This window comes from Sminthopsis crassicaudata, chromosome 2 (genome assembly GCF_048593235.1).
Source record: "Sminthopsis crassicaudata isolate SCR6 chromosome 2, ASM4859323v1, whole genome shotgun sequence".
NCBI lineage: Eukaryota > Metazoa > Chordata > Mammalia > Dasyuromorphia > Dasyuridae > Sminthopsis > Sminthopsis crassicaudata.
Genome location: NC_133618.1, coordinates 658,054,023 through 658,080,202, shown reverse-complemented (window position 1 = coordinate 658,080,202; position 26,180 = coordinate 658,054,023). Strand labels below are relative to the sequence as shown.

Genomic DNA, 26,180 nt, shown 5'->3' with positions numbered 1-26,180 from the left:
GTAAGCCATTGGAAGAATTTTGGTCAATGGACAGAGTGGATGAGTAAGTAGAAAGAGCAAACAAGATCTACAATCCCAAAAATGTAAATGAAAAGATCCTTAAAAGAAAGGTGGTTTCTGAATAGCTAAGAAACCAAGTGAACAATTCGAACATAATCCCCTCCTCTCAGCAGAGAGACAGGCAGAATGATATATAGATTATCCTTTCCATCTGAGTCATCGTATTAGATGCTTTGTTTAACCCTTTTTCTTAGTTAAAGGGAGTATTCAGTTTGGGTTTTTAAAAAAAAAGGATGGGGAGGGATTTCTAGGAATGACTAATGTAAATGCAAAAGACAGCAATAAAACTTTAAAAAGAAAAAAAAAGAAATAAACAGATGAGAGTTGTCCTGGATATGACACATAAGGGAAAAACCAAACTAAACAAGATGGATCTCAGGGCCTCGGCAAGCTATCCCAATAACAAAATTACTCAGAATTTCTCTGAGCCCCAGTTTCTTCAGGTTGTATTATATTATATTATATTATATTATATTATATTATATTATATTATATTATATTATATTATATTATATTATATTAACTTATTTCACAGAAGTTAGGACCAAATAAGAAATCATTGAAAATAGAAAATAACAAAGGCAAAATGTCACCATTTTCTATAAGTCAATACCCCCTTTCTTTTCTTTCTTCTAGATCACTCATTTGATGTTCCACACTTGTATTTTGCAGCTCTCTACCTACAGTGTCTGCCTTTGAGAGGGTTAGCTTCTACCCCTGCTCTTTTCCACTGCTTTTTTCTTCTTCCCCCAACAGGATTTTGACCTGCTGGTGATCTCACTTGAAGATGAAAATGACAACCACCCGCTCTTCACCCAGAGCACCTACCAGGCAGAGGTGATGGAGAATTCTCCTGCAGGTGTGTACTGAGGAGACCCGGCCCCTGGAAAACCCCCAGGCAGGGTGCCAGGGCCTATGGTGATGAGAGACTGGGGGAGTGGAAGAAAGGGAGGGATATATCAGTGCAGTAAGCTGCTTCCTGAGCACCTCATCTGGGCCTGGGCTTGTACTAGAGGAAGTAGAACATAAGCGTTGCTCCTAGTGCAGTGCCTGGCACGTGGTCATTTCTTAATAATTGTCTTGTTGAATTAGGTGGAACTGTGGAAGTTTTCTATGTAAGGGGCAAAAATACAGGGCAAGAGTTGCCCAGATGCAATGACAGCCCATGATGGCAGTGGAAAAGAAGCCACGTGCCCTAACCCCACAGGGCTCAGCAAGGACCCCAAAGGAAATCCAATCTATGAGCCCAAGTTTTAAACACTGCACAATGTACTGGGGAGATAAGTAGGGCCCAGAACTTGAGAAATGATGAAATGGCAGAGAGTGAGGAGATTCCAAAGAGAGCCCTCTAGTGGCTTAGAGAAGGAAGAACTGGCTATGGTCTCAGGGAAGGATGCTGGCCCTGGAGAGTGGGATTTGACAAAGGCAAAAAAAACTGGGCAGAGGCTTCCCCTTGGGGAGCAGAGAAGGCAGCCTCAGAGCAGTCACTTTCTAGGAAAGATTAGCCCCCTGCCTGCCTCTCCATGCCAACAATGGGAGCACACCCCCCATCCCTTAATGCCAGAATACGGAGCTCTCTCCTTCTCCCCACCCTTCTGAAGGAATCTGAGGGCCCCGAGTGGCAGATGTCTCCTCACTAATGGCCACAAAAACAAGGGCAAGTCTCCGTATCTCTCTGTTAGACTCACCAGACCTTGACAAGAGTATGAGGGAAGTAGACTCGTTACAAGACTGGGGATGGGACAGCCAAGTGGCCCAGTGGATAGAGCTCCAGCCCTGAAGTCAGAAGGACCCGAGTTCAAATCTGGTCTCAGACACTTAACACTTCCTAGCTGTGTGACCCTGGGCAAGTCACTTAATCCCAATTTCCTCAGGGGGGAAAAAAAAAAAAAAAGACTGGGGATGCGGGGATCTCTGTGACTTTACTCAAAGTCAAGATAGACCATGTGTCTGTGATTAGACAAGTAAGTCACCAGGCCAATGATTGCCCCCAGGCACCGAGGCCTTGAATTGTGGGAGCAGAGCTCCTGCTGCGACTAGTTCCAGTCCTCACAAGTGGGAGAGGCCTCATGCCCCAAAGGACAGCCCTTCCTTGGGCATCCCCAGAGATCAGACCCCCACAGTAGTGCCCACAAACACAAGAATGCTAAGAGAGCAGTACGAGAGATGGCCATGATTGTACACTGAGGTCACATACATAGTCCACACATGTATGTGCACACAGAGAAACATGCACACAAAATTACACATACAGGGACCAGTTTAAGCACATGTCTGAGTGAACACGGGACGCCGTATGTGAGCTAGATGGCTCATGAATGAGCCGGGCATCCACACCTGGCCACCCTCGGACGTCTGCATGTTGGAGGGGAGTCAGGAAGCTGCCCAGGGACTCTGCAGGGAGATTCTGCTCCAAAGGCTGCTGGGAAGGCAGACCTCAGTCCTGGGCTCAGCCCTTGTCCCGGACGGGCTTGCTCACAGTTATGTTTTGTTTTCTCCCCCAGCAGGGCTTTGAGGCTGCTCCCCACCTGAGTTCAGTCTGCCAAGGCTACACAGCCACCGCTTCATCACTTGTCTCAGCCCCTGCCCCCCAGGGGGCCCTCACCCCATCCACCTCTCATCCATTGTCAGCCATGGGCCATGTGGGGAGCGGGAGGAGGGAGGGGGCAGTGGGATTCACCCCCTTCCCAGCGGTGACGTTGGTCTTTGTCCGTCTCTCACAGGGACACCCATCACAGTGCTGAATGGGCCAATACTGGCCCTGGACGATGACCTTGGCATTAATGCGGTGGTGACCTACAAACTCCTAGGGACTCAGAGTGACCTCTTTGACATTGACAACGCCACTGGTGAGACCTCCATTTCCCAAGCCCCTCAGTCCCCCCAACATCTCTCCCAGAGCTGGATTCTCAACAACACAGATGGGGAAACTGCAGAGATTCTGCCTTCATCGCCACCTCATGTTCCTTGTGGCTGCCCCCCCCCAGAGTCCTTCCCCTCACGGGCAGTGACAGGCCCCTCAGAGAAGAAAAAACTCACGACTCTGTGAGAGAGAAGGTGTAGTTCTCCCATTTTGCAGATGAGGAAGTGCATCTCTAAGAAATCAAATGATTTGCCCAAGATTATACAACTAGAAAGTGTCTGAAGCAGACACTGGATAATGTCTCCCTGTTTTCTCATCTGTAAAATAATAGCCCCTACCTCACAGAGTTGCTGTGAAGATAATCTAATGTTTGTAAAGCAGTACCTAAAAGCTATTACTGTTATTATTATTCCTCCATAATGCTGTGAGTAAAGAATGCATCAATAACCAAGCCAATAACCAAACCAAACCAATCAATAACCAAAGAATGGATCAATAACCTCTGGCCTAAATCTGGCAGCACAGCCAAACTCACAACAGCTAAGCAAGAAGTGAGTTTCCTGGAAATTCACTGGTAGGGGAAATCCGTTGTTTTTATCTATGGTTAGAAGTGAATGAAATGCCAAAAAAAAAAAAAGAGAATTTTTGCCTTTTTTAAGGGGTGGGGTTCAATCAACAGGTCACCAGCAGTTTCCTCTCTTTTTCTGTCCCCTCACATAGAAGATAGTACGTAAGTGAAAGTGATAGCTACTGTACTGGAGTCCCTGAGCTTTTCATATACAGCCTCCCTCTCTCCCTAGTGTGGACACTCATCTTGCTATCTGATGATGGAGAAGAGATGGATTTCCCTGAGCCTTCTTTACCTTTTTCCTATCTTTAGGTCTTCAGGATTCCTCTTAGTACTTCTGCCTATAGGGCCCCAAACTGAAGAGATTGGGTGGCTTATGAGAGAGCCCTTGCTGTCTGTTCCCACACACACACACACACCCTAATACTAGGTCCATAAGCAGACACTGTTTCAGGGACCTAAAATTTGAGCGATGGAGGTGTCAAGCAGCTCCTCACTATTCCTGTTTGGCAGTTCACTGTGAAGTCTCCACGTCTGGGAAGGAAGCCGCCTAAGTTTGCAGCACAAATTCTGGGGAGTTTCAAAAACTACCCCAATGGGAATGATCCACATTCATCCCCTGGCCTTTATTATCCACCTGGAAAAATATTCTGATGATCAGACGGCCGAGATACAGCGAAAACTCCCTTCTTCCTATGGGTCCCAGGAAACTTAGGCAGAGAATACCTGAACTGAGAGCTGTCCTCTCTCAAGACTATCAGCCTAGAGAAGACAGGATTGTAACTTTTACCTTATGTGTTCTGCTGAAAACAAAATATTTGAGTCCATCTCTCCTTAGAGCAGCTCCAGCCCGGTTTCCAATAAGCCCTAACTTTATTCACACAGCATAGGTGATGTTCAAGGATTTTAGAAGGGGCCTGAAAGTATGCAAAGAGAAATAGCATTTTAGTCTTTTAGTTTTTCCTTTCTCTCTTTTTCCTTCTTTCCTGAGACACCTCCGTTGTACTCAGTTGTGGATAGAGTGCTAGACCTGTACTCAGGAAGCCCTAAATTCAAATCCAAACTCACTTACCTATAAGTAAGCAATTCAGCCTCTATCTCAGTTTTCTCATCTATAAAATGGGGGGGGGGGTAATAGTAGCACTTGTTATCTAGGGTTATGATGAGGATAAAATTCATAATATTTATAAAGATCTTTGCAAACCTTAACATACTAACTATATAAATACTAGCTATATCTCTAATTTTTATTTTTTCTATTTATTTTCATCCTTTCTTTCACCTGTACTTTCTCTTGCTTTTTTCTATTTTCTCCCCATCTCTCTTCCTTACTTTCCTCCATTTTTCTCCATTTCTATACTTGCTTACTCTCCTATTGCTTTTTCCTCTAATTTTACATACCCTTTCCTTACCTTATTCTGTGTGTGTGTCTCTGTGTCTCTGTTTTTCTCCCTCTCCCCTCCTCTTCCTCCTCCTTTTCCTCCTCCTTCTCCCCTTCTTTTTTTTCTTCCTCCTTCTTATCCTCTTCTTTTTTATCTGCTTTCTCTCTGTTTCTCTGTGTGTGTTTCTGTCTCTTTTATCTGTTTCTCTATCTCTGTCTCTTTTTATGTGTGTGTCTCTCTGTCTCTGTCTCTCTTTCTCTCTATCTCTCTCCCTTTATCTCTTGCCTTCTCTCTCCTCTCTCCTCTTCCTCTCTCCTCTCTCTTCTTCCTCTCTCCTCTCTCTTCTTCCTCTCTCCTCTCTCTTCTTCCTCTCTCCCTCTCTCTCTCTCTCTTTCTCCCTCCCTCTTTCTCTCTGTCTCTTTCTGTCTCTCTGTCTCTGTCTTTCTCTCTCTCTGTATCTCTGTCTTTCTCTGTGTCTGTCTGTCTGTCTGTCTGTCTCTCTCTCCACCTTCCTCCTTCTCCTTGCTCCCATAACTGTCTCACCTTAGGTGTGGTGGTGATAAAGTCGGGTGTTGTGATTGACCGAGAGGCCTTCTTCCCCCCAATCCTGGAGCTTCTGTTGCTGGCTGAAGATATTGGGCTCCTCAATGGCACTGCTGAGCTTATCATCACCATCCTGGATGACAATGACAATCGGCCTACATTCACTCCTTCCACCCTAACTGTACACCTACTGGAGAACTGTCCTGCAGGTAGAGAGATCCCTGGGGATGCACAGGGTCATAGATATCCCAGACTACAAGTAAAGTAAAAAGTGAATTGAATGTTTGGCTATTATGGGCCAGATCCATTAGTCTACTAAAGATAATAATCAGTCAATAAACATCTATTAAGCACCTACTGAGTGCCAAGCAGTGTGCTAAGTGCTGCAAAAATAAAGACAAGACATAGTTTCTACTCTCAATAAGGAAAAAAAATGTGGGAGGGGGTATTCAGCAAGGGCCAAAACCAAATATGTAAAATGAAGCGCAAAGCCTATGAACTGCTACCTCACGTGAAACCCCATTTCCCTCTTTGTAGGCTTTTCTGTCCTTCAAGTCACAGCCACAGACGAAGACAGTGGTCTCAATGGCGAGCTGATCTATCGAATCGAGGCAGGGGCCCAGGACCGCTTCACGATCCATCCCGTCACAGGAGTCATCCGAGTTGGCAACCTCACCATCGACAGAGAGGAGCAGGAGTCCTACAGACTGGTGGTGGTGGCGGCCGACCGGGGCACCGTCCCCCTCTCGGGTACTGCCATAGTCACCGTCTTGATCGATGATATCAATGACTCCCGCCCTGAATTCCTCAATCCCATCCAGACCGTGAGTGTGCTTGAGTCAGTAGATCCAGGTACCATCATTGCCAATGTCACCGCCATCGACCGTGATCTGAGTCCGGAGCTGGAGTACTTCATTATTGACATAGTGGCCAAGGACGACACTGACCGCCTGGTGCCCAACCAGGAAGAAGCCTTTGCTGTGAATATCAACACAGGTATAAGCCGCGCTCTCTTGTCCTTCTTCTCAGAGCTGGATCTTCTCTGTGCCTTCTGCTTTTCCGCTTTTTCCTTTGCTCTGTTACCCCCTTGCCATCGCCTCCCTTGTGTATCGTCTCTTCTTGCAAAAAAGGGAGGAGTGCAGACTTGGAGTAAAAAAAAGTTTGGATTCCTTCCATTTATCAAGTACAGTAAATTTTGAATGTCAGTCAGTGGAAAGGGGGTTAAAAATACTTGTGTTGCTCCTTACAGAGTTGTTTTTATGGAAAAATAGCTATTTAAATGGGAAACTCTCTCTGGCACATATTGTCTGTGATCTGGGGCAGAACAATTAACCTCTTACTATCCCCAAAAACTCTCCAAGATTATACAGTAGCACCAAGTGGTTGATCTGCATTGGTGAAGGGAGTCTTCATGCCAGAACTTCCCTATGTGCATGAAATCAAGAATCCAGGTCCCCTGCCCAAAAGCTGATGTTATTGTTTTCATTAGTGGCACTAACCTATCCTCCCTTTTTTCTTTTCTTCCTTTGCCCCTTCACTATAACTTCCCTCCCAATTTCTATCTCCATTGGCTGCTAACTCTCCTTACCTACCTCCCCTCTCTTCTTCCTCTCTTTCTGACTCCTCTTTTCTGTCTTCAAGTCTTTCTGTTCCCCCTTTTTTAATATGATCTTCCTGTTTCCAATTCTTTTCACAATTAAATCCACCTCTTTCCTCCCAACCCTGTCTCACCTCTTTGTTGGGATTTTATCTAATCTTGCCTCTTTCCTTATTTTTCCCACTGCCTTCCCTCTGTTTTTCCCCCTCCCTTTCCTTTTACCATTCACCTTTCTCTTCTACTCTGCCTACCTGCCCTGGGGTCTCTCTTCCTATGTCCCCACCTTTGGTTATTTCTCCTATGCTTTGAACTAATTGTTTTTAATCCTTTTCTCTCTTTCTCATGGCTGGCAGGCCCACAGGTTTGAGCTTTCTATTTCTCTATCATTTCCCATCTCATCTCTTGTCTGCTTCATCCCATTGTCTCTCTTCATATCCACTGCACCATTCCTCATCTTCCCCATCCTGTGGGGCTGCCCAATGGGGCCATCATCAGCCAAGGTGGTAGATTGGCCTTTGCAGACTGAATCCAGCCATCCCCTCCCCTTTCCCCACTCCCCAGACTTGGGAAGGGGGAATTAGAGGAGGAGAAAGAGGCGGAGGATGCCGCTGCTGGGGTAAGTGACTGCCCACATTGGTCTGGGGGGCTTATGAGGAGTGGGGGCCTGCCAGTTATGCCTAAGGAATCCCACACAGCAGTTGGGGAGACACAATGAGGAAGCTGAGCAGTTTCACACCAGCTTTGGGGTTGGAATCACAATTTGAGAAAGAATGGCCTTTTCATCTCCTCCCCATAGACATGATGAATCCATGACCCCTACTGTGAATGATAAACATTCATATTTGAAGGGTGAAAAACCCCTCTGTGACTGGATGGTGTCTCTGGGAGACAGCAATGGAAGGGAAAGGGAAAAATATCTAAGATATATATAAATATAAGTGTGTATGATATCCCATAATACACACACATGAACATATACCAAGACAAAGGTGAACACTGCCTCACTCTATTGTCACAAACACCTCCAGGTTGCCCACATTCTGGGACTGCTTTTTCCATTTCTAGTTGCAATCTATATCTATATCTATATATCTATATATTTATATGATTACTATATAGGAATAATATGATTCTACCTGGTTATTAATATTGGGTGGAGAAGAGGACCTGATCCAGGAGGTTTTGTCCAATTTAGCCAATAGTAAGAGGTCTGCATGTTGAACTGAATGGTCCCAGGTAGGGGACTCCAAGCTAGACAACATCAGAGAAATGTGTAGGATAAGAAATCATTTCTTAGCATCTATTTCATCTCTCCCTCCTTTGCTTTCTGGGAAATGAAAGTGGAAGGGGAGACTAGGAGGAAGAATTGGGAGAATAAGGGAGTTTGTTTTAAGGCAGGGACTTCTGGGAAACTTCCAATGAGACTAATGATAGGGCTGGTCTAAATTGACAGGTTCCGTGATGGTGAAATCGCCCTTGAATCGAGAACTGGTTGCCACCTATGAAGTCACAATTTCTGTGATTGATAATGCCAGTGACCTGCCTGAGAAAGCCGTGAGTGTGCCCAATGGTAAGAAAGGCCCCTACCTGCTTGGCCCAATAGCTTAAATGTCTGCAAAAACTTTAGGCCACATTTGGCCATTATCTATATGTTCTGGGAGCCTAACTATTAATCAAAGGAGTTCTTAACCTGGGGTGTGTGAACTTTAAAAAAAATCGATAATTACATTTTAATATTTAAAACATTACCAGACACTGCCAAAGTGATCCAGAACATAATAAAAGGTTAAGAACCTCTATTCCAATTAATGTGACATGATCAATCTAGGTGTTCTTTCCAACAATGCAGACCCTAATCCATCCATGTCTGCCCATCTCTAAAGACCCTCTTCCATGGCTTTCCATAAATTATACTAGAGGGATTTCTTGTGTTCTCTTTACAGTAAATATCTTTAATTTTACATTTTATAATATTATTTTATTATTTATATGTTATTATATATTATATTATTTTACATTGCATCCAAAAGTTAGAGTCAAGCCAAATCAACTAGTATTTATTAAATATTTGCTTTGTGACAGGCACTGTCTTAAGTGCCATGGGTACAAATACAAGCAAAAAAAAGGCAGTCCCTCCTTCAGAGACTTTACATTCTATTGAGAGAAGATAATTCAGAAAAGGGAAGCTAAAAGAGGAGTATAATATTGTGTCAAATGTGGAGAAATGGAAGTTACAGGAGGTGCTCACCATTGGATGAAAGGACAGAGAAAAAGGGGTAGTGGTTGCATAGTATCAAAGTTTGGAGAATTTACTATATAACAATGGATGCAGGAAAGGTTAAAATAATAATAACATATGACTGGGAAAGAAGGTGGACTTGTAAGTAATAAGAGATAAAGATCATGTTGGATAATCACAAACTATATAAAAAGATCCAGACCAAAGATCTCTAGCACCATGGATAGCTCTTGTGGATTAATGGAAAGATATAGATAAAAATCCATGAGAAAGGAAAATATGGATGGATTACAATCTGAATCTGGGGGATGGTAAATGAGTTCCCAGATCCATGGAGGTATAAGAGTTATTAAGAATAGAATATCTTTCTGTAGCATTTAAGAGTTGAGAGCTTCTTCCAACCTCAGTAGTTTTGTGAAGTAGTTATATTCTTATCTACCTTTTACAACTGAGAAAACTGAGATTCTGAAAATTTAAATAAATTGCTCAATATCATAGCTAGTAAGTGTGTAATCTAAGCCTTGGTCTTGAAGTCCTTTGTTTTTCTTACTGCTAGGATTATTCAAATCTAAAAGAGAAGACTGAGGAGCGGTGATTGATGCAGGATAAATATGTATAATCAGAAAGAATAAGTTTTAAGCTATTGAAGTAGATAGGTGGTACAGTATATAGATTGCCAGTCTTAGAATCAGGAAAAGCTGAGTTCAAACCCAGCCTGAGATACTTACTAGCAAGTCACTTGACCATGTTGCCTCAGTTTCCTCATCTGTAAAATGAGAAGGAAATGACAAACCCCCTCCGGTATCTTTGCCTGGAAAACCTCAAATGAAGTCACAAAAAATTAGGTGCAACTAAAACAACTGAACCATAACAACAGCAATTAGGGAGGAACTTTAGAAAGAAAAATCCAGGAAACTATGTAAAGAAATGAATCAGACTCATCTTTTGAGGAAGGAGTTGTAGGTTCCTTCTCTTCCTGTAGTGTCTCACACTTGGATTCAGTCTAAATATCGGATTAGGTAGGATCTTCTGGGATTTTCCCCACGCCTCTTCCTGCCATCATGCATTGGTGGAGCCTGTTGTTCTTGAGTCAGAAAGACAAAGTCAGATTAGACAGAGTGCTAGTCGTTACTGAAAGGGGATGTTCAAAGGGAGGGATACAGTGATCTTCCCTTAGATGGCCATTGTCTCTGGGATGTTTTAAAGCCATCCTGTGTGAGACTTCTCTAAGTCCCATACATCTGGAGAATATTTTATTCTCCAATGGCAATCACTGGAAGGGAACATCAAGGTCATACAATCTAAGCCCTTGCCCAGTGCAGAAATCCCTTCATTGAGAATTAGGAGACCTAAGATTGCACATCCTCCCTGGAGGTCTCCCTAGCCCCAAATCAGCAGAGGTCTGATAGCTAGAATAATTTCCTTTTGAAAGGGAAAATATCTTTATTACACATATATTATACACATAAATGTTTCATACATGGATGTATATGTCCTAGTCATGTTATCTTGGACAAGTCCTTGTGCCTCAGTTTCCCCATTTAAATTAAAAAAAAAACCCTACCTGCATTACGTACCTCACAAGATGGGTGTGAAAAAAATACTTTGCAAGCCATAAAGAATCAGAAACCTTTTGTTGTAGAGCATTTGGAACAGGGTAGATAAATTGAAGGAAAGCAGGGACAGCTGAGGATTGAGATTGGGGTGGATGGGAAGAGGGGAGACTAGATTGGACAAGGCAGAAATCTGGGGACTATTCTCAAGAACGCTGTCCGGGTTTGCTTGGGTAAGAGGTTTTCTTAAAAATGCTGGACTCCTAGAGGAATGGCCAGCCAGGCTAACTCTGGAGTCCCCCCTCAGCTTTTACCTTTTTATTTAACTTTCCTGTGCCCCAGGAGATCTTTTGTTCCAGCCCATTGGTCCCTATGTACCCTAAAGCAACCATCTCTGACCCAGACCTTCCTCCTTCCCAAGATGAGCAGCACTCTGAGAATGGAACAGATATCCTCCCTCAGGTGAAATTGCTTCTTTCTCCCCCCCTTCTGCACCCCAATCACTGTCTCTCTTCTGTCTTCCCCCTCGAAGCCAAGCTGACAGTCAATATTCTGGATGTCAATGACAACACGCCCCAATTCCGGCCATTTGGGATCACCTACTACACAGAGCGGATCCTGGAGGGGGCAACGCCGGGCACTACGCTTATTGCCGTGTCAGCCTATGATCCTGACAAGGGGGTCAATGGGCAGATCACTTATACCCTGCTCAACTTGGTGCCCCCAGGGTACGTCCAATTGGAAGACTCCTCAGCAGGTAGGCTGGACACCCAGACTATACCACAGTGCTCTTGGAGGGGGAATCGATGAGCCTCTTCTCTAGTCCAAGGGAAGTTGGGATTGGTGGTCTATTCCCATTTCTTCACCTTCACCTAACATCTCATTTTCCTTCCCTCTTCTTCTGTGTTTGGGCCAGGTTTCAGGGTGACAACATTCCCATTCATTTTTAGTGTCCACACCATGCCATTGATGAGGGGAACAAGGGATGTATCCAGCCCTGGGTTGGTACATGAAGTAAAGTAACTCACTCACCTCCCCATTTATACTTGCAGTCAGTTAGGGGCAGGAGGGCCAAAGGAGAACGCTGTCTCTAGAAGGATCATTAGCCTATTGGTGCTGACTATTTGGGACTGCTGGGGTCTTCTTCACCCCTCCCCAAAAAGTGATTAGAGAATAATCCAGGCCCACCTAGCCAGCTGGATGCTACCACCTCATAAGTATGTCTCCTGAAAGGGCTTTATCCACATTCACCTTCTGACCTCTCCCAGCCCCTGGACCAGCTTCCCATGTTACCTGATAGGATCATAGAATGTAGGATTGCAAGGAATCAATCAACAATTATTCACTGAGCTCGTGCTCTATACAAGCACTGTTTGTACAAGACATACAAAGAAAAAGATGAGTCCCTCATGTTCCATTCTAATGGAGCAGCATATATATAAACATATGCAAAATATATACAAATAGGAGTCACATACACAGATTCATATCATGTGTGCTCTGTGTGTTCCATGTGTACAGTCTCTATGTGTGAATACAATATATGTACAAAGTAGACACAAGGTAACCTTAGAGCAGAAACCATGAGGAGCCAGAGGAGTCCTGGGAAAGGCTTCCTATAGAAAGTTGTACATGAACCAAGTCTCGAAGGAAAAGGAACGAATAGTACTAGGATTAAGAAAGGCTTCCCCTAATTGGAACGTAAAGGAAAACCACAGAATCTAGAACTGAAGAATAAAATTGCAAATTTGGGGAATAGTCAAGCAAAGAAACTGCCTGGCGCCAAAAGAGAAAAGAGTTCAAGACAGAACCTTGGGATATGGGCAAGTGAACAAGAAAATCCTAAATGAAGAGTATCTGGAAGGAGAAATCTATGAACTAATAAATGCTGCAGAGAGGGGAGGATAACTGAGACAAAGGCCATTGGATTTGGTGATGGGAAATTTGGAAGGAGTTCTCCCACTTGAATGATGGATGAGGTCTAAAGGTACAGAGAAGAGGTTTAGAAGAGAGAGAAAAGAGAAGGAGTAATACCAAATGGAGATGACTTTTTCAGTGACTTTAGCCAAGGAAAGGACACTTATCAGGACAATGTCATGGAACTAGAAGAGTTAAGTGACTCATCAAGGAGAGGGGAAGAAGATGGTTGTGTTGGTGCAGGGAAGGTGCCAGCAGATAGGGAGAGGCTAAAAGTTAAAGGGGATATAATAAAAGCAATCTTCTGGAGGAAACAGAAGATGATGAGATTGAAAGTACAGCTAGGAATTTTGGAAACAATCAAGTACAATCCCTTCACTTTATAGAAGAGGCAGGGGACACTGGGAAAATAGTTTGCCCAAGGTCATACAGACAGTAAATAGGATTGGAACCCAGGTACTTTGATGCTTCTTTCTGATGCCCTACACTTGCCTCCCAAATTAGATTTTAGTTCCATGGCCCATTCAGCTATCACTCTTACTGGGAAAGACGTGGAGAGAATGGTGGATTCCTATGTATTTCAGGAAAGATCATTGCCAACCGGACTGTGGACTATGAGGAAGTACACTGGGTCAACTTCACCGTCCAAGCTGCAGACAATGGCTCCCCTCCCAGGGCTGCAGAGATCCCTGTCTACCTGGAGATTGTAGACATCAATGACAACAATCCCATCTTTGATCAGCCCTCCTATCAGGTAGATGATCTGATATCACTGAGGCTCTTAGGAGCGGTGCAGGGTGTTCAGGGCAGGCAGGGACAGGCTGCCATCATTCAGCAGGATGGGCGCGATTCCATAACATAACAAGCCCCTGGGGGAATCTTCCATGGATTTGTGATATCATGCAGAATGTCACTTGGAGGTCAGCCAGTGATTTAATGCAGCCCCAGTCCACAACCCACCAGACCTTGATCTTGAGGCATCTTGTTAGAGAAGGATTAGAGGGCTGATCTAGGAAATAGGAAGACCCAAGTTTGAATCCCACCTTACTAGATATGTAGTGCTGGGCAAAACATTTGACCTTATTCAGCCTCGGTATCCTCATTTATAAAGTATGTATGATAACAGGACCCACCTAACTCATATGGTTGTGACCAAGGTGAGATAGTGTATTATACAAACCTATATAAATGCTAGCTGTAATCATTACTATAAAAAGACTTGCCTCCACAATCCACAAGTCTTGAACTCCAAAGCTTACAGGGGGAATGGAATATTGATAGCCTTTATTTTCTGATGCCTGGAATCTCTCTCCCTTATGTCTTTCTCCCTGGCCCTAGGAATCTGTGTTTGAGGATGCACCAGTGGGTACAATCATCCTCACTGTCACTGCTACTGATGCTGACTCGGGCCCCTTCGCCCTCATAGAATATAGCCTTGGTGATGGAGAAGGCAAATTTGGGATCAACCCCACCACGGTAAATGAATCAATCACTAAGCATTTATTAAGCACCCAGTATGTACCAGATGTCATGTATATACTGGGGGTTCAAAGGAGAAAATGAAAAATGGAAATGTCCCTCATCTAAAGAAACTTATAAGGTAAAAGGGGAATTGTAAATTCATTGGAGATAATGAGGAGTAAGAAGGAAAGAGAGTAATGGCTGAGAATCCTGGGACAGTTGGCTTGAAAGACTTCTAGAAGTCATCACATTCATCTCCATTCCTCTGCGTTCAACCTTCTCAGATTTATGGACATTTGATTTCCCATTATAGCCAGTTTCGTAGCAACCTTGAGCCACCCCATGACTTTATGGAAAGATCACTGGACTAGGCGATATGTGTTCAAGTCCCAGATCAGCCACTAACAAGCTGTTTGGGCAAGTTATTTTTCCTTTCTGAACTTTTGTTCTCTCCTCTGTAAAATGGGTGCAGGAAGCACAATGATCTCTAAGGTTCCTTTCAGTTCTAAATCAATGAAGGCCATTGTACCATCCAGTGATGCTAATTATCAAATAATTCTTAGAATTTATGAGAATCTCTTAGTTTAAACTAATTTCTTCTCCTTCTGTCTTAGTGGAGAAGCAGAACAGTCGGTTACCATTATGTTTACCCTTTATAGCCATTAAGAGATTTATGAATAATTCTTCCTACATTAGAAAATCCCAATTTCCTCATTTTCTGCTGCTGTACTTTATAGAATATGGGAAACTCCATACTCTTAAATTAGTCACTAAGTAAATGTATATTTTTAGAGAGAGACAGTGTGGCCAAGTAGACAGAGAGCTTGCAATCAGGAAAACCTAGGTTTGCCTCATCTTTGTATGTACTAATTATGTGACCCAATGATTTAGGAAACTCTCTAGGATGGAGATTATTAATCTATTGTATTTACCAGCTCATGATTCAAATTAAGATATTGATCTGAGGTCCTTTCCAGGCTTAAAAGTTTAACACCTATTTTTTCCAGCAATTATAAATTAGCTCCAAGCCCCCAAGTCATCATTCACTGACCAGAGGGTTTCCTGTCTCTGAACAAAAGATACTTTGTCCCCTTCCTATATACATGTGAGCAATAAGTAAAATACAATTCCTCAGCTTGGCTGGTTAACATTGTTTATTTTAACTAAAATAGAAGTAAAAATGTGCATTTCAAAACAAAATCCAAGTTTCTCCCACCCAGAAATATTAAGCCCCTCCCTGAAAAAAAGAGAGGAAAGAGATTGGGAAAGAATGCATCACTAGTTTCTTACGGAACAATCACTAACTGTATGAGATGTCCCCAAAAGGTACAAACAATTAAAAAAAAAATGCAGCATATCAGGGGTGGCAGAAGCCACCTCCCCTAAGTTGGAGATACAAAGTTCAGCAAGCATGAGTCTCCTTCTGCAGCTCTCACCCAGCAAGAAAACTACTCTTTCCCACCTCCTTTGGGAACAACAACAATCTCGTCTCTGCACTTAGACCTTAGACTGGCCAGGACTGGGCAAGAGAACAGAGGCTAAAACCAACTCCTCCTACTTTCCTAGGGAGACATCTATGTGCTGTCCTCCCTGGACCGAGAGATGAAGGCTCATTACATCCTTACAGCCTTGGCCAAGGACAATCCTGGGGACATACCCAGCAACCGCAGGGAGAACTCAGTCCAGGTGAGCAATGGGGCTTTAAGAGGTATTGAAGTGGGGGAAATAGAGAATGATTTTGGAAGGACATAGAATTTTATGGATGGAGGTCACATGTTGTTGCAGGAAGATTCTTCCATGACTGCCAGGTGTGTAAGAAAAGCCACATCTTCCTAGTTCCACTATTGCTAGCATCCTAGCATATATACATATATATGTATATATAGAGAGAAAGACAGAGAGAGAAAGAGAGAGAGAGAGAGAGAGAGAGAGAGAGAGAGAGAGAGAGAGAGAGAGAGAGAGAGAGAGAGAGTAGTTTTCTGATATCAGACTTGGATAAATGGAAATTTTATGGAAATTGTTGCCCCCCTTCAAAACCATCCTCCTTCTGACTAAGTAGGATTTTTTTTCTGTCAGAAAAACAGAGCTTATAGCCCTCTTACTTCAAAAATATGCTTTTTCTCCAATGTGGGTATTTTCTCCATCAACACAGATCTCAACATTTTGCAATCAGTTTTTGAGAATTGCAAAAACTTCAATGACCACAAAAACTTGCCGCCAGGCTGGTGGTATGGGCGTGGGCCTCTAAGTTGGTCACCCGACACAAAATATATCGTCTTCCCTAGTTTCAAAGCCTTTTCTCTTTGCTTCCATAGCCTTATGAAACTTTCATGCTTGATGAGACATCAGAGGAAGCCTTTAATAGTGCCTGAGTCACTACTGATGGGTTACCCAGGGTCAAGATTAGACTACTTAAGGGTCAAGAACAGGGAGCAGTTTGGGTCAGATCACTAGGTCAAATGATCTAAGATCAAGATAATCGGGCAAACACGCAACAAATGGGACCCCAAGTCAAGGCTGTTAACCATAGTTATATACAGATTTAGACTTTTAGATATGTGTCTAAGTTGAAAGACATCTAAAATCAGGAAGAATTAAAAAGTATTCACAGAGTTCAGGCTTAGAGGAAGGGTCCTGTCCATAAACAAACAAAAAAAGAACCCTACCCTGAGAAACCCTACACTCATCAGTGTCCCCTTCCTCATCTGCGGTGCCTCATGGTTATGTCCAAACACCCAGAAGATCTTGACCTTTTATCTTTCATCTATAGGGGGATGGGGGAATGATTTTTATGCTCTTCATCCACCACCACCCTCCAAACACTAGGTGGTGATACAAGTGCTGGATGTCAATGACTGCCGACCTCAGTTCTCCAAGCCTCAATTCAGCACCAGCGTTTATGAGAATGAGCCCTCGGGTACTTCCGTCATTACCATGATGGCCACCGACCAGGACGAAGGGGAGAATGGAGAACTGACTTATTCCATTGAAGGTCCTGGTGTAGGTGAGTTGCCTTATTAGAAGGCTTGGAAAAGAGTTGGGAAAAGACTATTGAAACTGGCTCCTCCTATCAGGACACAGGTCCACCACTCCCTTCTTAGGTGACCATGGGTTGGGTACTTCCCCACTCAACTTTGGTTTCTTAGGTAGGAAGAATTAGCCAGCATGCCTTGGGAGTTAAGTAAGAGATGTGAATATATATATATATGTGTGTGTGTGTGTGTATATATATATATATATATATATAATTACCATAGCAACAAGTGATAATTGAAAGATTCAGGGAATGGATGATATAGAATAAGTAGGAAACAGGCTGAGTGACAGCTCCTCCATTGCATGCCCCAGTAGAATTAGAGGAAAAAGTAGGAACTGGAAAAAGAGATGACTTAGAAGGGACATGATAGATGCTGTGAGAATTTGAAGGACTTGTCATAGAGAAAAGTAATTATTCTTTTCTATTTTACTCCAGAAGGTAGAACCTAGAACAATGGGTCAAGGTCACAGATGTAGATTTCATATTGATGTAAGAAAAAGGTTTTTAACAAATAGTTATCCAAAAGTAGAATGGATTGCTTTGGGAGGTAGTGGACTTCCCATTATTGGAGTTCTTATTTCTTCAAAAAAAATCTAGAGGGGAAAAAAGATGTCAGATATGTGACAGACAAGACTATTATACAAGTGCCTACTGATCTCTTTCCTGTTTGAACTTCTGGGGGTGATGAGCCATTCCCTAAGACAACTCTCTGCCCTGACAGAGGCATTCCAAATCGACAAGGATTCGGGCTTGGTAACAACTGGGAGGCCATTACAGTCTTATGAGAGGTTCAACCTGACAGTGGTGGCCACAGATGGTGGGCAGCCCCCACTGTGGGGTACCACTATGCTCTACGTGGAAGTCATTGACGTCAACGACAACCGGCCAGTTTTTGTCCGTCCACCCAATGGCACCATCCTCCACATCTTGGAGGTATGACCTATATTGTTATATTGTTCCTCCCCCCCCAGACCATCTCCATCCCAACTCAGACCTAGAAGGAAGGGGGCTCTGTAGAGGGTACAGAATAACTTTCTCTCCTCAACAACATTTGTTTTGCTTCTTATTTACAAAGTTGATGTGAGGGAACTGCTGCTTCCTCCAGCTTGCTACTTGTCCTCGGCACCAAAAATTCTACTTGTCACTCTGGACACAACTTGCCTGTGTTCTCATGTCCACCCCCAACACAATTACTGCCTGCTAGGTCAAGCCCTGTTCCAGAAGGGAGGAGGGATGGTGGGATTGACACTTCCTCACCTTCCCATCCTGAAGCAGACCTCTGAGATTACAGGATAGTAGCTACCATTAACCTAGATAGAGATCTCAGAGGACCCTGGAAGGTTCCTATTCTCAAACAGGGAAGAAATTGGTGTCCCTCTGGGTTTTCTGGGTATCACTAGGCTCCTAGAGTACTACCTTTGCCCAAATTTAGCAAATCTATGTTGGTTTCAAGAGACTATGAGGAGGGAGATGGGACATGTCTAACTCCTCTGCAGTGGGTCAGTTTGGCTTTTCCCCTTAAGGTGCAGAGGAAGGGTCGATTCCCAAGCAGAGACACAAATAATGTAAAGGTCCCACAAATATCCCAGGATTTCCTTCTAGGAATTGGGATTCTCTCTGAGGATTCCAGAAGATTTAAATAATCTGAGAACAAACTGGCAAACCTCCCTTTGTTCTAATAGGAAATCCCCCTGCGGTCAAACGTTTATGAAGTCTACGCCACAGATAAAGACGAAGGGCTCAATGGTGCTGTTCGCTACAGTTTCCTGAAGACGGCGGGGAACCGAGACTGGGAGTATTTCACAATCGATCCCATCAGTGGACTCATCCAAACTGCCAAACGTCTGGACAGAGAGCAGCAGGCTGTGTACAGCGTAAGGGTCTCTAATGGCTATGAAGACCTAATTTTAACTCCAGTCTCTGACACACTGTCTAGGGAACTCTTAGCAAAGGAGTGTCATAAGCAACTCGACACTGTAGAGAGTGCCAACCAGCACTGGTGGAGGGAACTTTCTCACCTGGAAGTTCCCAGAGCCACTGAAATCACAGATCCAGTCCCTAGCCATACTACTTTGGAGGGTATACCACCCTGAAGAAATATCTAGATGTCACTTTTCCTTGGAGATGGAGAAGGGAGGAAAATAAGGATAAGGGAAGCCCTCTCTGGTCTTTTTGCCACCTGGGACAGTGCATCCCTAGTTTAAACTGATCGGAAGTTTTCCCATCCTAGTTCTAAGATTCCCTGTATGCAAGAGAACTGTATAGATATGTTTACACCTGTTGGATTTAACATATATTTTAACATGTATAACTATATTGGATTGCCATCTAAGGCAGGAGGTGGGGGAAAGAGGAGAAAATCTTTAACATAAGGTTGTGTAAGGGTCAATGTTGAAAAATTACCCCAGGGGGCAGCCAGGTGGCCCAGTGGATAAAGCACCAGCCCTGAATTCAGGAGGACCCCAGTTCAAATCTGGTCTCAGACACTTAACACTTCCTAGCTGTGTGACCCTGGGCAAGTCACTTAACCCCAGCCTCAGAAAAAAAAGAAAAAGAAAAATTACCCCACATATGTTTTGGAAATAAAAAGCTTTTTAAAAACTAAGATTCCCTGCATTCTCCCCAGCCCATCTAAGGATTTGTTTGTTGATTTCATGGGGAGCCAGAGGGGCTTCTCTCTAACCTCCTTTCCTCCCTCCAGCTGATCCTGGTGGCCAGTGACCTGGGCCAGCCCGTGCCCTATGAGACCATGCAGCCCCTCCAGGTGGCCCTGGATGATATTGATGACAATGAGCCCATCTTCGTGAGACCTCCAGTGAGCCCCAAGCCTTCTCTCTCTCATCCCTTTCCCCTGGCTTCGAGGGAGGCTCAGGCTGGGTGGGAGGAGGCTGATCTAGGATCCTCCAGCCAGGATCCTCCCCCTGTTCCCTGTAGAAGTGATACAAGCAGAGGAGCACTCCCCCCTCCTCTGCCCTCCTTCCCTTCCCAGTGTCCACATACATGGTTTGTAATCCATCTCAGCCAGAGAAATCAGCTTCCCCAAACCTAAAGGAAATCAGGCAGTGAGACTTAAGGCCACGCTGATCCTGCTGGTCCTTTTTCTTTCCTTTCAAGCATGCGTGTCTGTAAGTGTGTGCACTTGAAGTTATGCGTGTACCAGCGTGTACATGTACCTACATCTGTGCACACACATGCCCGTTTGGTTTAAATGTGCATCCATGTATTGCACTCCTTCCCCTCCCTTTCTGAAGACAGCTATGATGTCTAATGACATAGTCACCATGTTCTGGTCCAGCCCTTCTGTGCAGAAAGTCATTCTCCTTGTGTCCCTCCCAGCGTCTGACCCACTGTCCTTCCCAGGGGGCCCTGTCCACTCCCAGCCCAGGGAGGCCTGGCCACTGGCCCATCCCTAACACCTGTGACTGCTCTCCTGGTCCTGCAGAAAGGCAGCCCCCAGTACCAGCTCCTCTCTGTGCCTGAGCACTCCCAGCCTGGCACCCTTGTGGGCAATGTGACAGGAGCCGTGGACGCAGACGAGGGCCCCAATGCTATTGTCTACTATTTCATTGCAGGTGAGAAGGGCAGTAGTCTGGGGTAGACGGCAGCTGGGATGGAGCTCCCTCCCTTTCCCCACTCCCCCCCACTGAATCTCATCCTTCCTCCCCAAGCTGGCAACGAGGAAGAAAACTTTCTGCTGAAGAAAGATGGGAGACTCTTGGTCATACGGGATCTGGACCGTGAACGCGAAGCCCTGTTCTCCATCATTGTCAAGGCTTCAAGCAACCGGAGCTGGACCCTTCCCCGTGGTCCAGGGGCTTCCCAGGCTCTTGACCTCACGACTGACCTGACCCTCCAGGAGGTGCGAATTGTCATCGAGGACATCAATGATCAGCCTCCACGCTTCACGAAGTCTGAGTACACTGCAGGTGACATGACCAGGGCGGTGGCAGGGGGGCCTGGAGAGGGGCAAGGGGGGGGTCTCAGGTACATTAGGAAGGTCTCCCCATTTCCTCAGTCCCCAAACCCAACTCTCAAGTTCAGGGATTATGATGAGGGCAAAACATCCTATCTCTGATTGACTAAGAGTCCACGAGCTGAGTGTCCAGAGTCTGGTCTTTGATGTTCTCCCGAAAGAGGGGCTTTGTGCTGCTTTCTGTCTTATATATATGTCTATATATACCACTTGTAGAATGGTGGTGGAGTGAGAACTTGAGCTTCCAGAAAGAAACGAGAGGCGGCCCCTACCATGGGAGCATCGAAATAACATGGAGAGAATAGGGAGCCAGAGGAGAGCCCAAACCCATCCCTCCTTCCCACTCACTGACTCTTTCCCCCAGGAGTGGCCACTGATGCAAAGGTGGGATCGGAACTCATTCAAGTGCTGGCCACAGATGATGACATCGGCAATAACAGTCTGGTGTTCTACAGCATCCTGGCCATCCACTACTTCCGGGAACATTCCAACGACTCGGAAGATGTGGGCCAGGTCTTCACCATGGGTGAGAGCCAGAGTGTCCTGAATAAGGGTGGGAGGAAGGTAAGGGGGGGCTCTGGATCCATCTCAGGGAAGAGAAACCTCATCCACCATCTCCCAGGCCCCCACTCAGAGCCCTACGGGCCAGGAAAAAGGGAGAGGAGGGCAGTCCCCTAGTTTTCCAGGGAAGCCTGGCTGAGGGACTAGAGGGAGAAGTGGGACAAGATCAGACTCAGAGTGTGTGTACGTGTGTGGCCCTCTTAAGCTAACATTTATACAACATGTCAGAATTTACAAACCACATTGTATCCTGTCTCATTGTATCCTCACTGACTCTAATGAGATAATGTATGCAATGTAGAATGACTGCCAGGTAAGTGCCACAGATATTATTATACCCATTTTGCAGATTAGGAAACAGACTCAGAAAAGGTAAATAGCTTCCCCAGAATCACAGCAGGTAGCAAGGGTGGGAAGATTTAAATCTGGTCTTTTTTGACCCCAAACCCAGACTTCTTTCCCCTGTGCATGTGAGTGCTTGTGTTGTTTAGAGTACCACAAAGTAAATAACTAATTTATAAATTTATATAATTTATAAATATATTTTTGAGTGTATCTCATAAATCATGCATGTGTGTGTGGATAGGAACCTGTGTCTTGTGACGGTATCCTGGGTATCATATTAGTCGCCAGGGGGAGATGGTGAGTAAGGCAACCCAAGTCTCCTCCACTCCTTTCCCCAGGAGGAAACTGTCTTTCAGCACATAATTTTAGGGGAACGTGGTTTGGAAATACTCCACTGCTCCCCCTAAACTGAACAATTTTTTTAATTTAAAAATAAAACCTTCATAAGCAACAAATATAATCTTTAAAAATACTTCTGTCATGTTCCTAAGTGTATTCATTTAAAGTCCATCACCTCTCTGGCCAGAGCTAAGTGCCATGTTTCATCACTGGTCCCCAGGACTTAGGATTTATCACTGTAGTGGTCAGGATTCTGAAAGCCTGCAAATTTGTCGCTCTATATAATGTCCACATTGTAGAAATTGTTCTAGTTCTGTTCATATCACTCAATAGCAATTTAGAGAGGTCTTTCCAAATTTCTCATTGCTTATGGGAGAAGCATTTTAACTTATATTCATATACAATAGTTTATTTAGCTATTCCAAAATGGTGGGCTGACCATTCATTTCCAGCTTTGGGGGTCTGTGCAAAGATCAGCTCATCTTTTCATTGTGGTGTGGAAATTTCTCTTTCCAACAGTCCATTCCCCCTAAATGGCTTTCTTTCCAATCCCAGCAAATAGAAGGAAAGTGCTTTCCCTGTGCTTGCTCACAGCCTGAGTTCATGTTTTTAACTGGTATATCTGGATTTAAGTATTCTTTGCCAGGTTTGTAATAATTCAGCAACAGTCCACTTTGTCCTAATGGCCCAGGACCAGCCACTCATGCATTTGGATTTAATATTTCATCCTCACAAAGCAGAAGCAGGAAATGTGCTCTCTCTCCCTCCCTCCCTCCCCCCTCCTCCTCTTTTCTCCTCCCTCTCTCTCTCTCTCTCCCTCCCTCTCTCTCTCTCTCTCTCTCCCTCTCTCCTCTCTCTCTCTCTCTCTCTCTCTCTCTCTCTCTCTCTCTCTCTCTCTCTCTCTCTCTCAGTATGCGTATCTGTCTCTCTCTGTCTCTCTGTGTGTATGTCTCTGTCTCTGTGTGTGTGTCTCTATCTTGGTCTCTCTCTCTCTCTTCTTCCTTCCCTTCCTCCCTCCCTCCCTTCCTTCCTCTCTCTCTCTTTCCCTTCCCTCCTTTTCCCTCTTTCTTCTCTCTCTTTCTCTTTCTTTTCTCCTCTATCTCCATCTTTGCTTGTCTCCCTCTTTCTCTCTAAATCTCTACCTCCTCTCCTCTTTCCCTTACTCTCTCATCATGTGCCTGTGTGTCTGCTTCTCCTTTTCTCCTCTTTTTTCTCTCTCTCTTTCTCTCTTTTCCTTCCCTCCTTTTCCCTCTCCTCTCTCTCATTCTTTCTTTCCCCTCACTATCTCTGTCTCTCCTTTGTCTCTGTCTCTGTATGACTCTCCCCCTCTTTTTCTTTCTCTCTCTTTCCCCCTCCCTCTCCTCCTCTTTCCCTCTCTCTTCTCCCTCTCTCTTCTCCCTCTCATCTTTCTATTTATAAGCATTAAGTAAAACACACACACAACTTAGTATTCTGTTGTCCAACAGAGAAATTAAAAATCTGAAGAATGAATATCTTTACACACATGAACTGAAAAAGGAACAAGCAGTTTGTCAGAATATGAAAGGGGTCCCAGGTTCCAGCTCCCGCCTCCCCGGGCTAGGATCCCTGCCACTACCCTTTCTGGGGATGCCCAGTCTCAACCCAGAATCAATCTTGCTCTCCAGCACATGGCTTATCTCTCACCACCTATACCTGATCACTTGTGGCTCACAGCTGTCTCTCCACTTGCCATGATTTCTTCCTTTTCTCCTACTCACTGAGACTTCTGCATTGCCTTACCCACAAGCCTATTGTCCAAAGTCAGCAATGATCTGAGTAGACTGCCCACAGATTAAATTCAAGGTAGTCTCAGATATAGGGAATACTGGGGAAAAGATTTTTTTGCCAGCAGACAGCCCCCTGTTCTGCATCCAAGCCTTTTGCAGAGCTCAAAAATTGGGTCATACACATAAAATAATATATCCATTCGAAAGTATATATTTATGTATGAATATGTACCCAAATTGATATATGTCTGTATCAGCACATGTATGTAAGTGAGTATGGTAATGAGTTGACCTAAACATATCAGTTATTTGGGGATAACTTCAGGCAAGACACCTCACTTCTCAGAGCCTCAGTTTACTCATTTGTAAAATGAGGTAGTTGGATTAGATGGCCTCAAATATCTCTTCCAGGCTTAAATCTATGACCCTACTATCTATTGGAGGTTTGGAGATTCTTCATGTCCTAGGCCCCTCTCCATAGCATAGCTATCACAGTCTTTGGCTGGCTGGGGTTAGGGAAATGACTCCGCTCAGCTCCTTAACTTTCAACTCTTTCTTTACCTTTTTCCCACTCAGGAAGTGTGGATGGAATCCTGCGTACATTTGACCTCTTCATGGTATACAGTCCTGGCTATTTTGTGGTGGACATCATTGCTCTGGACTTAGCCGGTCACAATGACACGGCCATTGTGGGCATCTACATCCTGCGGGACGACCAGAGAGTCAAGATTATCATCAATGAGATCCCTGACCGGGTACGCGGCTTTGAGGAAGAGTTCATCCGCCTGCTGTCCAACATCACTGGGGCCATTGTCAATACTGATGATGTTCAGGTATGGAGGCCACAGGCAAGACGAAGAAGTCATAGCGGAGGCAGGGGAGTACTCGGCCAGAGGGAAATGGGACCAAGTAAGGGGACACTGGGTGTCTCAGAGCAAAGGGGAGCAAGATCACCGTGAGAGCCAGGCAGGACCTATGAAGTCAAAATCTCAGGACACATGGTTTTAAGGCTGATGCCTTTTCTTCCCTATGCATCTCCTTAGGGGATCCTTATCCCCTCTCAAGCTGCTGGTGCCCACAGTAGGGAAAAGGGTGTGAAAGTAGGAAGCAGAGGAGAGGAGGTAACAGAGTGTCCTAAGTGGATAGTCCAAAACCTCCTTCAGACACTTATCTGAGGGGCCCTAGGCAAGTCCTTCTGCCTCAGTTTCCTCATCTGTAAAGTGGAAATAATGATAGCACGTACTTTCCAGGTATATAATGAAATTAAACAGAAATAGTATCTGTAAAACACTTGGCAAACCTTCAAACACAATATAAATGGTAGCTATTATTATTATTAAGGTAGAGAAAAGCAGAGAATGGGGAATGTAGAGAATGGGGTGGGAGAATGAGGAGAGGACTCCAGAAGATTGAAAACTGGCCCTCTTGCCTCTCCCACCCCAGTTTCACGTGGACCAGAGGGGCCGGGTAAATTTTGCCCAGACGGAGCTGCTCATTCATGTGGTGAACAGAGAAACCAATCGCATCTTGGATGTGGATCGGTGAGTGGGGTCAGTCCATCCCATGAGCTAAGCCTTATTTATGGCACATGGAGAGGGAGGAAGGAAGGGGCTCCAACAATCCTGGGAGACACCGAGCCTTCCCTGGAGGAGTTAACTCTCTTAACCTAAAGGAAACCCTGGCTGTGACTAAAGGCACACAGGAGGGCTGATGTTCTAATCAGGAAAGGCTTCCTGAAGACAGCTGAATTTGAATTGATTCTGAAAGCTGCTAAAGTAACTAGGAGACCCCGAAGGTTGTGGGAGTGTGCTAGCCTTCAGACAAGTAGTCTCTTGAGGGAAGGGGGAGAGGGGAGGCCGGGAGCTCTGAGAGCTCTGATGTCTCCCCTCCTCCCAGGGTTATCCAAATGATCGATGAAAATAAGGAGCAACTGAGGAACCTCTTTCGAAATTATAATGTCCTGGATGTCCAGCCTGCCATCACGCCCCGTCTCC

General features: G+C 44.7%; 1 protein-coding gene across 1 annotated transcript in view; it reads left to right on the top strand.

The window, feature by feature from the left end:
- Positions 1 to 26,180, top strand: part of CDH23 (cadherin related 23) — a gene marked incomplete in the record, with an annotated part of 580,971 nt that overhangs the window by 551,097 nt on the left and 3,694 nt on the right. The window contains 19 exon segments of the mRNA XM_074284882.1: positions 817 to 919; positions 2,784 to 2,909; positions 5,422 to 5,625; positions 5,954 to 6,412; positions 8,467 to 8,583; positions 11,338 to 11,562; positions 13,307 to 13,476; positions 14,061 to 14,198; positions 15,750 to 15,869; positions 17,010 to 17,187; positions 17,942 to 18,153; positions 18,903 to 19,094; positions 19,922 to 20,035; positions 20,663 to 20,792; positions 20,889 to 21,146; positions 21,558 to 21,719; positions 24,763 to 25,019; positions 25,630 to 25,727; positions 26,083 to 26,174. Coding sequence (XP_074140983.1) covers positions 817 to 919; positions 2,784 to 2,909; positions 5,422 to 5,625; positions 5,954 to 6,412; positions 8,467 to 8,583; positions 11,338 to 11,562; positions 13,307 to 13,476; positions 14,061 to 14,198; positions 15,750 to 15,869; positions 17,010 to 17,187; positions 17,942 to 18,153; positions 18,903 to 19,094; positions 19,922 to 20,035; positions 20,663 to 20,792; positions 20,889 to 21,146; positions 21,558 to 21,719; positions 24,763 to 25,019; positions 25,630 to 25,727; positions 26,083 to 26,174 — 3,355 coding nt within the window.